General features: G+C 42.4%; 1 protein-coding gene across 2 annotated transcripts in view; it reads right to left on the reverse strand.

Annotated features, from left to right (window-relative positions):
* The window catches only part of Pcca (propionyl-CoA carboxylase subunit alpha), a 281,942-nt gene that overhangs the window by 176,196 nt on the left and 91,837 nt on the right, over positions 1-13,909 (reverse strand). For both annotated transcript variants that reach the window (XM_051195193.1, XM_051195192.1), the window contains one exon: positions 1,840-1,918. In XM_051195193.1, the coding sequence (XP_051051150.1) occupies positions 1,840-1,918 (79 nt within the window). The remainder of the gene's footprint in view (positions 1-1,839; positions 1,919-13,909) is intronic.

Genomic DNA, 13,909 nt, shown 5'->3' on the forward strand with positions numbered 1-13,909 from the left:
CACCTGGGCTTTTACAATCTCACTATTCATGTTCGCACCACAAGCACCCTTCCCTATTAGACCATCCATCTCCCTATTCCACCCAAAATCTTGACCACTGACCGGCCTGGGTGATATGTACATGAAGGGCATCATATTGTTTTTCATGTCTTAGAATATTTTTAGAACTAAAAAGCATAGTGCCAAGATCTGTTGATTTCTCTGCTGTGGCTCTGTCAATCCTTTCTGGTGTCACACATAATGCCCACAAGAGCCTATGTAGGATGAAAGGCAAACCTGGCTGTGATATCTGACACCCTATCGATGACCGGGGTTGACTCAGTTGACCTGGCTGGTGTGAGCAAATGTCCCCTCTTCCCTTCCCTCCCCTCCCCTCCCCTCCTCCACATGCAACCCTCTCAAAGCCACACACTTGGTCAAAAAAGGATGACCTTCACCAATGACTGCTCTTCATAGACGAGTTGCTGCCACTGTCCCCTGCTACAACCTCCAGACAAACTCTCAAAAGCTTACATGATATGGCTTTACCCCACCCAGGACCACTCCGATCCAAGGACAGAGTCTCATGTAACCCTCAGTGACCTAACTGTCAATGTAGCCTCAACTCCCGATCCTCCTATTTTCGTGTCTAGTTCCCCCTAACCATCTTATGTCTTTCCTCTCCACCTCCAGAGTGATGTCTGAACTATCATTCCTGTTTTCTTTTTCTGACAGTTTGGCTTTGTGAGTTTTGTTTTTTAGTTTGTTTGTTTGTTTGTTTGTTTGTTTTTAATATAAGTTCTGGGGATCCCAGTTCAGGCCTTCATGCTTACATATAAGCGAGTTAGTGACCAAGCCATCTGCCTAGCCTTTCTTGGTTTTCGAATTGGTTGCATTAGTCAGTCCCATTATGACTGATATTCATGTCACTGATCCATTACTTTCCTTAGAAATGTATTTACCTCTATAAGAAAGACAGGGGGAAAAAATTGGCCAAGAAAGACAGTGCCCTGGTGAAGAAGTCTACAGGCAAGGGAGAAATTCCAAGGGCCAAGCTCAGGGCCAGCTGCCTGACAGTGCTGTTTATTCACACAAAGGGAGTTCTCTGTCAGAGCTTAGGGCCCCAGCTGTGCTCTCTGAGCCATTGGAGACTTGGGGTTCTCTGAGCAGGACAGGACAGCCCTCCAGGAGCTCCTTAGCAAAGTTCTTATCAAACCACTTCCAAAGCACAAAACTCAAGTAATCTAGGTGGGAAATGCTGTGGCTGCTGGGAAAATTCATGAAGAGATTTAACCAACTGTGCGTTTGGAAAAAAAAATCAAAGCCTTATTGAATGACACAGATTACTTTTGACCTCCAAAATTAGTTTTAAAAAGTATTCTAAATTTATAACATAATGTATCATATATAAGAGACATATGGCAATTTCAAACTCAGAAGGAAAACAGTATCCTCCACACTAAAAATGATCAAAATAATTGCACACTGGGATTAAATAAAATTGGCTCAAATCCTTAGGCCACACTGTAAATTATAAGGCCAGATGTTAGTGATTTCTGCATAGAAAACAGAACAACTCTAATTTTTAAAAAATACATCATAAAAACAAAACCCTTTACCAATGTAAAACAAAAATTTGTTTCAAAAAAAAAAAAACTTCCTGTAATAGGATAATTATCTTCAAAATATACTGAGGGATTTCTGCCCAGCATCAATTTCTCTCCCGTCCAAGAAGTAAAGATTAGATGGTCACTGTAATTACTCCATTATGGGTTGGGTATCTGTTTACCTGTCAGTTTAATAAAACTCTGGTAACTGCAATTTTCATCAAAAGTATATTTCAGGCAGCCTCTCTCTCACCTGGTCTCTTCGTCATCCCAAGCGATGCGCATGCCTTTCCCACCGCCACCTGCTGAGGCCTTGATCATCACAGGGTAGCCTAACAGCGGGGAAGAAGGAGACAGATGCTCAGGCTTTGATCATGTGGGTGTATGAACATGACAACTGACCACATGTTCAGTAACACAGACGACAATAATTTATTTAAAAGTTCCTTTATTCAGAGTTACAGAAACAGTACGAATGTAATGACCTTACTATCTAAATGGACGAGCATTTTAAAGGGACAGTATTTGTATGGACAAATATACTTCCCAAGTAATAAAATAAAAGCTAAACAAACAAAACAAAAATACCAAATTATTTGGCAGACAATTCCAAAATTAGAAACATTGTATGAATTAGCCCATGATAAAAGCAGTTTATGCAGCACACACACACACACACACACACACACACACACACACACTTGTGATTCTGAAGACTGCCACCTGAATGCATAACAAATTAGTTTCACATAGAATGCCTGCAGCATTTATCAGAAAAATTGGCAGGATAGCGTTGGGGGGGGGGGGGAATGGAGCATGGCTATTTCCCAGAAGAGCCAGAGTTTATTGTTAACGATGGAGACAATGCTATTACTACACTCCTCTATACATTCAACAGGTTGCCATGAAGATACTAAGCCAGGGATCCGGTGAAGGCCATTTTCAGTTACAGTTATATGAGAAGACACAAAGTCATAAGTCATCACTCTACAGTCTCTTGCACTAATGTGCAGGGAGGCAGAGGCGGGTGGATATCAGTGAGCTCAAGGCCAGCCAGGTCTACAGAGCGAGTTCCAGGACAGCAAGAGCTATGTAGTCAGATCCTGTCTCAAAATAAAAATAAACCAAAAGAGAAAAGTCCGTCTCCTTTAAGGCTTCTCTGGAAACTCCGTGGAAATAGTCACACAAGTAGGCCCATCTGTTATCATCTTTCCTGGGGAAAGAAGCAGTCAGTGAGCCAAAGAGGACCCTTCCCGGCCTGTGATTCCGCAACAACGTTCAACCCTAGCTGTGGGACCCTGACAGGAAAAAAGGAAGAAAGGGAACAGAAATGTCACAGACCTTTGACCCCCAACACACAAAATGCCACCATCGGTTTACTTAAAACAGAAGCACTTGCTTCTCCAGTATTTCATGACTAAGCCCGTTAAAATCCTTTTGCTAAGCTTATAGGGGACAGCATTTTTGGAAACAACCCAAGAGAAGAAACACAAAGGTATTGTCCCTACTGAGCGGACTTTATAATCCAAGAAGAGAAAAAGCAAAGGACACAAATAACTTCATACTTGGAGTTCAGAAGAGCAGAGGGAGGGAGGGAAAAGGGGTTCAGCAGGGAGGGTCAGTTCAGCGACACTATGAAACACTATGAAGCAGCCTTTCAACATTTCGGGGCAAGAGCTACAGGAGCAGAACACAGGTGAGGGGGACAAGGGAGGGTCTAGGAAATGAGAGCAGGGGCATAGGTGGCCAGGCAAGGGGAGGTTTGCATGCTGGGCCCTGCCTGGGGTCATGCACAGTGTCCGCTGTTACAGTGCACAGGTACTACAGCCACCACGAGTGTCCACAAAGGAATCATATTGAAAAAAAAAATATATGTTTGCTTTGTAGGAGAGAGTAAGTGTGACATGAAACTCAAAACTGGCATGCCTGCAAAAGCCTGTCTACAACTTGCGGTCCGTTTTAGACAAATGACCCATCACCATTCCCCACCAAGGAGATGTTTATCAGTTCCATCTACATTTATTCGTCCTTTCAAGAGCAAAGCACGGGGCGGGGCGGGGCGGGGCGGGGCGGGGCGGGGCTGGGGGGCATTCTCTCAACCAGTGGGGCTGGCCTGCACGTTCAGCCAGCCTGCTGCTATGGCGAAGGACCTGGGTTCCATTCTCAGCATCCACATTAAGCTACCCACAGCCCATCTTATCTCCCGTTCAAGGGAACCCAGGGTCCTCTTCCAGCCTCCAAGGGCTCTTGCACACATGTGGTGCATACAAATTCACAAAAAAGCAAGCACAGGAATAAAGATTAACTCGTCTTCAAAAGAAGACGATGGAAGGAGAGGGGAAACTATGAGCTACACTCTGAGACTATAGAAAGGTCTTGCGCTCAGTTTGTAGAGCTGTACAAGTCATCATATGTCAGGTGACACCATCGCATTTTAAGAAAGAAAGCCATTCCACACAGACGATAACAGAATGAAGCAGCCTAGCTCCTCTCCTACCATCGCACTGTGTCTAGACATTCTAGGTAAGTTAACTCATGCAATGCCTAGAACTCGAAGTCAGAAGAAAAATATGGATTTAGTGAAAGTCAATATTACTTAAAAAAAATTAGGAATTACCAACAAGAATGATGGCCATTGCCAACTCTCTGTTACCTAGTTAAGACATGCAGTTTCCACAGACAACCTCTTATTTTTTTTAATCCACTAAAGAACTCCCTCCTGGGTTAGGCTTTTGTCTGTAATGCACTTGTCTAACTTTACATTCTTCAGTTGACATGTTGGAAACAGAACCACCTTCCAAATCACAACAAATACAAAGTACCTGAAGCTTTAAAAGGAGGCAATCTCCCTTCTGATACTAGGAGGTCACTTCTAATTTTGCATTTTTAAATATATCGTGCGCACGCGCGCGCGCACACACACACACACACAAAACAACAACATTCTTGGGTGTTTGTTTTCTGAGACAGGGTCTGACTATGTGGTCATGCAGGCTTAAAACTCTCTACACAGCTGCACAGGCCAGCCTCAGTCTACCCACCATCCTGGTTCTAGGATCACACACACAGTGCCAGCCCTTGTTCTCCACAATCTTGCAGCCTTATCACTGGATGCATCTGGGACAGACACCAGGGACCTCCCCAACACTCCAGCTGCAACACAGCCTCTGGGGTCCTTATCTCCCACCTGCACAACTATGGGTAAATGAGTACCTCCAAAAAGAAATCCTCACATTCTCTACTCGTGAGCCATGTGCGTGCGCCCAGGTACAATTGTCAACAGAGAAGGATGCCCCTAAGAGTGGCCAGCTTTACTCTTTTCTTAAAGTGACTTCCCTGAACAAACTGATGTTTTACGTGAACGTAAATGCTAAGGGTCGAGCCTCGGCAAACTCAACCGAGAATGGACCCTAAGGAAGGATGGCTGCGGAATTCCGCATGGAGAAGAACCTCGGTGCCTCACAGTGAATGAGCTGCCTTGCCACAGCTTCGCTACTGACTGTGACAGACGGCTGTGATTTGGATGTGGCCAGTCACAAGAGAGAAAGACAAAGACCTGTTTGTTCTAGAGCTTGAGTCACCGTGAGTTGGAATCAGAAGATACGGAAAAAGTCTAGAGCTCAGAGGCTTTCCCTCCAGTTGCGGGTGCCAACTACAAAAAGAACCACCTTTCTTGAGCAGCTGATGATAAGATGTTTACCCACAGAGGACAAGATAAACCACCAGACTCTCCCAGCAAATACCAGCCAGCATGGGGGTGGGGGGGGGGCCACAACCAGCCAACTTAAAAAGCTGATAAAACACCTAAATGATAATGTAATCGTGATTTCATTTTTAAATTACGTAGATTTTTAACTTTAGTTTCTTATGCCAAATTTTCACATGGCATAAAAACTAATGGGGAAAGGAAAGTAAAAAAGAAGACAAAAGCAAAAATATTCCTTGGGAAATGTCCGGTTCCAGATTTAGTAGTACTAATCAGTAATCTACAAGTGAAATAAGACTGCTGGGTGGGAAAGTTATCTTTTTGAAACAGTTGGGGAAACCTACAAAGGCCTTTGTTTCCTGAAGAAAGGTTCAAAGTGAAAAGAAATAAAAGAGGCTGCAGGGAGAAGAGGTCTCTAGATGGACAGAATAGCGCCTGATAATGGACAATGGGGCCCAGAGAAGAAAACAAAAGCCTTAACAAAGAAGATCCCAGACAGGAAGGAAATCCCTGGTGAAGGTCCTGTGCTTGAATTACAGCGAAACTGGGTGTTATATGCTGCGTTTTGCAGATTGTTTTATGTCCGGTTTAATGTAAAACAGTTAATCTGCCCTTTTCAAGAGTTGGTTTATCTCTGCTGCAGGGGGAGATGCCCTTCGTGACATTTTTTGAAGGGTTGGTCTTGACCGACAACTTGACAGGATTTAGAAGCGGCTGAGGGACACGCCTTTGGGCTGCCTGTGAGGGAGAAGAGCTGCCTTCAAAGTAGGGGCACATTCCAATGAGCAGCAGCCCATAGGTCCAGGAAGAAAAAGCCGTGTGAGCTGCCGCCTTCGCTTCCTCATCCTGCATGAGTTAGTGGCTGCTAATGATGTCCCCAGACCCCAGGTTCCTTGAATGTCCAGTGTGGAGTTAATGCCAGGGAGCTCCAGGATTTGTCCCACTGAGGCAGCCAGCACACATACATTCTCTGCTTTTCTAGCGTGAGGCAGCCATTCCTGGCCTACCCAGGACATGTTGTATGAGCTAACACAATAAATCCCCTTTGTGACTATGACTTGAACCTCTCCGTAAGATAGCAATCTGGAGGATGCCTCTGTGTGAGCCAATGGAGGACAAAGTCGGAATAAGAAAAAGGGGATTTTTTTTATCCCAAAGAGAAAAATACAGAGTGTACTGGAAATCCATGAGGAAACGAAGTAGAACCAGGCAAAGAACAAAAAGAAGATGTACCATGCGGAGAAATGAAGCAAACGCTATGTCAGCTGCACGGCTCATTGAAAGACAAATGTGCTGCTTTTTGAAAAGTGTGCTAAGAATTGGGCCTTTAATCTGTTCCATGGGTGTGGGGACATGCCTGTGACCTCAGCAACAGGGAGGGGAAGCAAAGATCACCCACCATTTCGACGTCAGCCTGGTCAGCAAAGTCAGGGATACACAGATAGGCCCCGTCTTGGAAAGCAAAAGCAAAGCCAAAAAGAGCAGGCTGCTCAGGGGGATTCCTCCCAAAACCAGGACAGCGAGCCAAACAGCCAGACAGCCAGATAGCCAACATGGAAATGAAGGGAGCATGAGAAAGCCAGGCACATGACTGCCCCACGCTACCAAATTCAGGGACGAAGGAATGGGACCGACACCAGGCAGATTTCAAAAGTTACCTTGTCAAAACGATCAGTGCCGAAACAGAGGATTAAAAACAAGGAAATAGATTAAATGTGAGCCTAGGAAGACAGCGACACAGAGAAAAAGTCAGCAAAACAGATAGTGAAGTCAGAAAGTGTGGTGTTCTGAATGGACATGGTTCCCACAGGCTCATGGCATTACTTGAAAGGATTAGACATCTGCCTGTGTGATGTCATGCTACCCACCATGATGGTAATAGTAGACTAAACCTCTGGACTGTTTTCCTTTATAAGAGTTGCCATGGTCTTGGTGTCTCCTCACAGCATTAAAACCCTAACTAAGACAGAAGTGTGTGTGTGTGTGTGTGTGTGTGTGTGTGTGTGTGTGTGTGTGTGTGTGTTTAAGTCAGCAACATAGGCAACATAGAAGAAAACTTCATCAGAGAAATTAGGATTTTTTTGTTTTGTTTTTGCAGAAACCATGAAAATTTTAAATGAATAATTTTTTTAAACAGGTCAGTGGACAGACACTATAACAAGTGAACTAAACTAGGTAGAAGAAAAAAATATCAGAAATAGAAGGTAAAACTGACCAAATGCTAAATCAATAAGAAATACAATATAAATGAATGTATCTGTCACATCAAAAAACTCATCAGGAAGACAGACTCACAATTAAAAAAATAAAACTGAGATAAACAGTGAAGGTGTGAAATGAGCATAAAATATTAAGCATTCAACTGGGCATGGTAGAACATCTCTGTGAGTTTAAGGGCAGCATGGTCTACATGGTAAGATCCAGGCCAGCAAGAACTACTTAGTGAGAGCCTGTCAACGTTCAAATGTAACAGCCACTTAGTACTACAAATGGACACAACCAGAGAACCTTTCTACAATATATTATGCACAATTCCAAAATACAAAACAAAGAAACAATATTAAAAGCTTTACTTAGAGGGGCAAATTTCAGCTAACCTACAAATGCAAGAGCGTACAATGGCATTAGCTGTCTCAGCAGTAACTCTCAATGCCAGAAAAGTATTAAACTATACATATTAGGCCCTGAGAGTAAACAACCTCCAACCAAGTTTGCTATTATCCAGCCACACTATTTTTTAAACCTCACAGAGAAACAGAACACTTCAGGCATAAGCCGAAGGGGTTCAGGATAACCAAGAAGCATAAATTACTACACAAAAAGAAAGACGAAAACATTTCAACCACAAGAGCGCAGGACAGAATGAGCTTCTCAAGAGGGATGGATAGCTGAGGGAGGAGAGCTATGAAAAATCCATTACCTACCCCGGAAGCCAGCGAAACCCCTACACCACAACGAGAAAGTAAAAGAACAAACTGTAACCCACTCAACCAACAAAAGTCACAGAAAATAGTTAACACCTCTCAGTAAAACATTAAATATAAATGTTCCAGCTTTCTGTTGTTCCTAAGAAATGTGCTTTGGGGAGAACAGGGGAGGATAGGAATGTGGGGGAACTGAGTATGATATGTAAAGCAAGCTTGTTTCAAATTTAAATAAGAAAATATTATAAGAAAGAAACATGCTTTACTGCTAAAGACTCCACCAAAGATTGCGGGTCAAAGGATGGGAAGAATTCTACCATTGATGCACAGACTCCAAAAACAAGGGGGCATGGCTATTCTGATACCTGATAAAGGAGACTTCCAACCAAAATTAGACAGAAATGAGAAGGAAGGTCACCACATACTAATAAAAAGGAATTAATCAATCAAGAAGAGCTACTACTGTAAATGCATGTGTATCAAGTGTGGGCTCCTAATTTCACAAGCAAGCACTAATGAACATAAAAATTAGGTAAGTATTTTTACAATAATAGTGGCTTACTTCAATACCTCACTCTCATTGCTATGTTATCAAAATTAAAACCTAACAGAGAAAACTCAGATTTAAACCACACTGTAGATCAAATGAACTAAACAGATGAATACAGACTATTCCATCTAATAGAAACAGGATGCCCATTCTTCTCAGCAGCCAGCCCATGGGCCCTACTCTAAAATAGAGCTCATTCTCAGCATCGAGTCGAGTCTTAGCAAACACAGATGAATCACGGCTTCTGTCTTACAAGATCGGTGTGATAAAACTAGAAGTCAGTAGTAAGAAAATCTATAGAATCCACACAGATACTTGGAGACTGAGCAATAAATCCTTGAGTCACTGAAGAAATCAGGAAGAAACTTTTAATCAAACAAAACTGAACACACATTGGGACACAGCTACGGAAGTCCCACAAATGCCCTCTGAGTTTATGGGTGAGAGTTTACTTTAAAATTGTATCAAGCTCTTAACCTAATGACACACCTCAAGGACTAGAAATCAAGAATTCAAACCCCAAAGCAGTAGAAGGCAAGAAATAATAAAGATCAGAGTAGAAATGAATATGATAGAAACTAAAGGATACATGGGACAATCTAACAGTTGGTATTTCAAAAAATAAGTAAAATTAACAAGTTCATAGCCAAATTAGCCCAAAAGAAAGAGAAGACCCAACTTAATTAAAAATGAAAAGGGGGTGGAGTTTACTACAGTTTCCAATAAAACATAAGGAACTAGGCTGGGCATGGTGGTACATGCCTCAACCTCAACACTCGGGAGGCAATGGCATCTCTCTGTTACACTCACAGAGAGAGAGGAAAGAGAGAGAGAGAACTGAAGAAACAATGTACAATAATCATAGAGGCAAAATCTACTACTACTGTCCCCTTAAAAAAGAATTTTGTGTTTTGCCAAATAGAAAAATGATTTAAAAAAATTAGAGTGAATGCGGCGTATATTTGTCTTTCCTCAGTTGGTCTTAGATGTACAAAAATAACTATGTATTGATATATTTATATTTCTAATAAGAATGATTTTGGTTAATTATATAAATATGTACAGCTAGTATATTAAATACTATTCTAATATTACATGTAATGTTTATCTATTTGTTAACAGTATTAATTATAATAGATCAGATTTGCTCAGTTTAAACAAGAAATCATCAACATTGTGCACGTAAAGATAGAAACAAAAAGTGTTATAAAGTACAATAAACCAATACTGAACACTAGTAATTTGGCAGAGAAAACTGAGTAGCCATTACAGAAAAAGTGACTTAGGTGGCCTAGCTCCTACTGCTTGGACAAATAAAAGCTGGTAGATCTAATTGGGCGACAGGAACCAGAAATCAGTGCACTGGGGTGTATGGATTAGAACAGACATTCACATACTGGAAGTTTTCCAAACGCAGGCCAGTGTGCTTCCGTGTTCCCACCTGAATGATGTTAAACAGTCTTTCTGCAGCAGAGTGAAGACAGGGAAGAAGGAACAGGGGGCATGCAAGAGCGGACGACAAAGAAAGGAAGAAAGGAAGGAAGGAAGGAAGGAAGGAAGGAAGGAAGGAAGGAAGAAGAAAGCCTGAAACAAAAGGGGCAAAGCAAATGCAATGCTAACACAAACAGGACTTGAGCAGTTATATTTGTGCGTAGGGAAATATCAGTAACACAGCTGATGGTGAGAGAGGAAAAAAAAGGACACGGAACCCACACTTCCGTCTCACAGGGGCATCGTTCTAAATTCACGCGGCTGCATTACTTTGGTAGAAAAACAGAAACATCCCTGGGCGTTTGCGTGTGTGTGTGTGTGTGTGTGCGCGTGTGTGTGCGTGAATGTGTGTGTGCATGTGAGTGTGTGCGTGTGTGTGCGTGAATGTGTGTGTGCATGTGAGTGTGTGCGTGTGTGTGCGTGAATGTGTGTGTGCATGTGAGTGTGTGCGTGTGTGTGTGTGTGTGTGTGTGTGCACGTATGTGTGTGTGAACTAGAAACTACATCAAGAGCCTTGCGCTAGCTACAGGATTCCCCCCTCAGAGATTATCCCCAGCACTGAACATCTGATTCTTTAATGGACTTCGCAAAGAATATTTTAACATCTTATCCTACAATATAATTTTTAATTTAAGCATTTTTAATTAAATCTTAGGTCGTAAATATATCTTTCATTGGAGATCAAATTACCAAATAAATTATCCGGAAACAAGATCAGGGAGAAAGCATAAATTATCTTTTTCCAGAGATTTCTTCAGTATAACTTCAGCCCAGTCAAAATTTTGAAAAAATATAGTACTAACCAGCATGAAATAAGGAAAATAAAGGCTTTCAAGATTAGCTAAATATTTTTTCTCTTAGACACTGATAATTAATTCTCCTGTTGAACTACTTTTTAAAATGCCATAGCACACCAAAAGGAAGGTGGAACAGGAGTCCAGGAAGGATGGTCAGGACACACAGAGAGCCAGAGGGCAGCCCTGTGTGCTCAGAGACACAGGCAGGAGCACCAAAGACCAAACACAAGTTCCAGAACCACATGAAGCCAGGCTCGTCGCTTATCAGATAAGCAGCAGTAAGGCTTAGTAAAATATCCCCTATGTTTGCTACTTACTAAAAACTTCTGTTTACCAATCCTAAGGACCACAAGGGCACCCTGAAATAATTGATAATCAGTACCAGTAATAGATAGTAGGAAGCCACCATTTTACAAACAAACATGGTCTGAAACGCTAGGAAATAATCAACTCTACTAAAATAGAGACTCAATGAAGATAAAATAACCAGTTGTTAAAAAAAATAATAAAATAAAATAAAATAGAACTTACTTCCTAGGCCAGCCGGATGGCTCCACAGATAAAGCTGCTTGCTGCCTCCGAGCCTGATAAGCCAAGTTCAATACTTGTACCCCACATCGTGGGAGAAGAAAGCGACTCCTACAAGTTGTCCTTTGCCATTCACACGCACGTAAACATAAGCGCACATACACAGCCGATCAAAATGTAATTAAACACGTTTTAAAGAACATACCTCCTGCAGAAAACCCCACACTATGTTACGCAAAGGACAATGCGTGAAGGTGAATCTAGAAGCACCTCGGAGTGAGGACAACATTATGCGAGACACGCCGCAACTGGGTATTTCTTTTTCCTCTGAGTAATTCTTTACAAGTCCATTTTCACTCTTTGCAATAGTTACTTAGGAGTTAGAAGCGATTACCTCCAGGTTCCTGGTGGGAAGCCAGACAGACTGACGCAGACGGAACAGTGAAAGAATGCAGTAGGTTTTGAACGCTTGTACGGTTTAGGGTTGTAGAGATGTACACATACGTCAAAGTCAGCAATGCATACAAAATGCGCTCACATTGTCGTATGCTACACGGATACTGAACTCAGTTAATGACTCGTGTGCTAGAATACTTAGTGATAGCACATGAACTTTAACTAGCAACGAAAATAAGAGAGGGGCTGGTGAGGTGGCGCATTTGTATGCAACAATGCATGCCTCCCCCCCCCCCCCCCCCGCCCAAGCCTGATGACCTAAATAAATTCAATCCCTAGTACCCTCCATAGATGGAGAAAAAAAAAAAATGACTCCCAAAAATTATCTTCTAGTCCCACACAATATTCATGTAAGTGAGATGGGACTAGCATAGGGCAGGTGAGAAAACCCAGCCAAATGTTTACAGTTGAGTATATACTATGCACTGCAAGATTCTTTCTACGGCTCTGGATGATTGGAAAGTGTCACAATAAGGAGCTGGGGAAAGTTAAGAATGTAGTCTGTAGGCTGTAGTCTGGTGTGAGTACTACTCAGAAACGTCTTCGCCGGAAGACGTCATGACTGGGACAAACACCACGATATGAAAGATTCTGAGGAGTTATCTTACCGGGGCCAGGATGTGAGGAAGCCCTCCAGACTCTCTCTCGTCTTCCTCTGAGGCCCTGAAAGCGCGGTCAGGTCATCGAGGAAAACAACGTGACTGAGGCACCACAACATCGGGGGGGGGGGGGATGAAGCTTACTGGGGCTAAGACAGCTAGAGATCAACACCACCCCACAACCCCCATCCATAAACCCTGAAGTCACAGAAGAAAAAAACCCAGCAAAAACAGGACTGTGAATGAGGGAGGCAAAGTAGTCCGCAAACAAATCCGCGGAAGTGACATGCACGAAGTCCGAACTGTCTCTCACCCTGTCAATCATCGGAGGCTGTCTCCTTCTTTAATTCCACAAATAGTAGGTTTAAGTACCTATAGTATTTCACACAACTGTAGTCATTCCCAAATCACAATAAGTTTAGCCAAATTATAATTAAAAAAAAAAAAAAACACGGTCTTTGAACCAACAAAATTTACCTTTAAATCAAAAGATGCTAATACTGAGCAAATGACTGCTCCATTCCTTAGTTTTCTATAAATGCAAATGAAAATAATTAAGTCCAAGAATTGGCAATGGAAATAGCATTTCCAGGACAGTGTAGCATAAACATATGAAAAAAGAAACAGAACTTACCTCTAGAAATTACAAAATATGAGTTCTAATTATAAGAAAAACTTTAATAATAAAAAGAAATACCATTTCCAAAGTGGATGGCACATGGAAAAAAACATTCCAAATTTGGAGCTACAGCTATATTTTAACAGTAGTAGTAATACGACAGTGTCCTGTGGGGATATCTTGCTTGAACAAATAAAGCCTGTCTGGGGGGGGGGTGGTCAGAGAATGGAGCTTGCCACTAGCTAACCATAGAGGTCTGGAGGTCTGTCCAGACAGACAGGAAGTGAGGTAGCTGGGTGGAAACAGAACATAAGCAGGAGGAAACAGGAACATGCTCTCTTGTCTGCTGAGACGCTAAGGTGCGCCGTGGCTTGCTGCTTCTCTGGTCTCTCAGCATCTCCCTCTCTATCTGACTCTGGCTTTTTATTATCTAGACCAATTAAGAACTCCGTTTACAGTGTCCAGTAGCTACTTTCCAGCTGTAGCAGCATAAAGGTACTTCTGTAAAACAATACAAACTCGGGAGAGGGAAAGCACATACAACTTTTATTTTCGCCCCATGTCACAAAAAGAGGGAAAAGACAGAGTCTGTGAACAGGGCAGAGAGGGCACAACTCCTTGGTAGGGTGTGGGCCTTGCAGTTTAAGGCCCAG

Source organism: Phodopus roborovskii, unplaced genomic scaffold (genome assembly GCF_943737965.1).
Source record: "Phodopus roborovskii unplaced genomic scaffold, PHOROB, whole genome shotgun sequence".
NCBI lineage: Eukaryota > Metazoa > Chordata > Mammalia > Rodentia > Cricetidae > Phodopus > Phodopus roborovskii.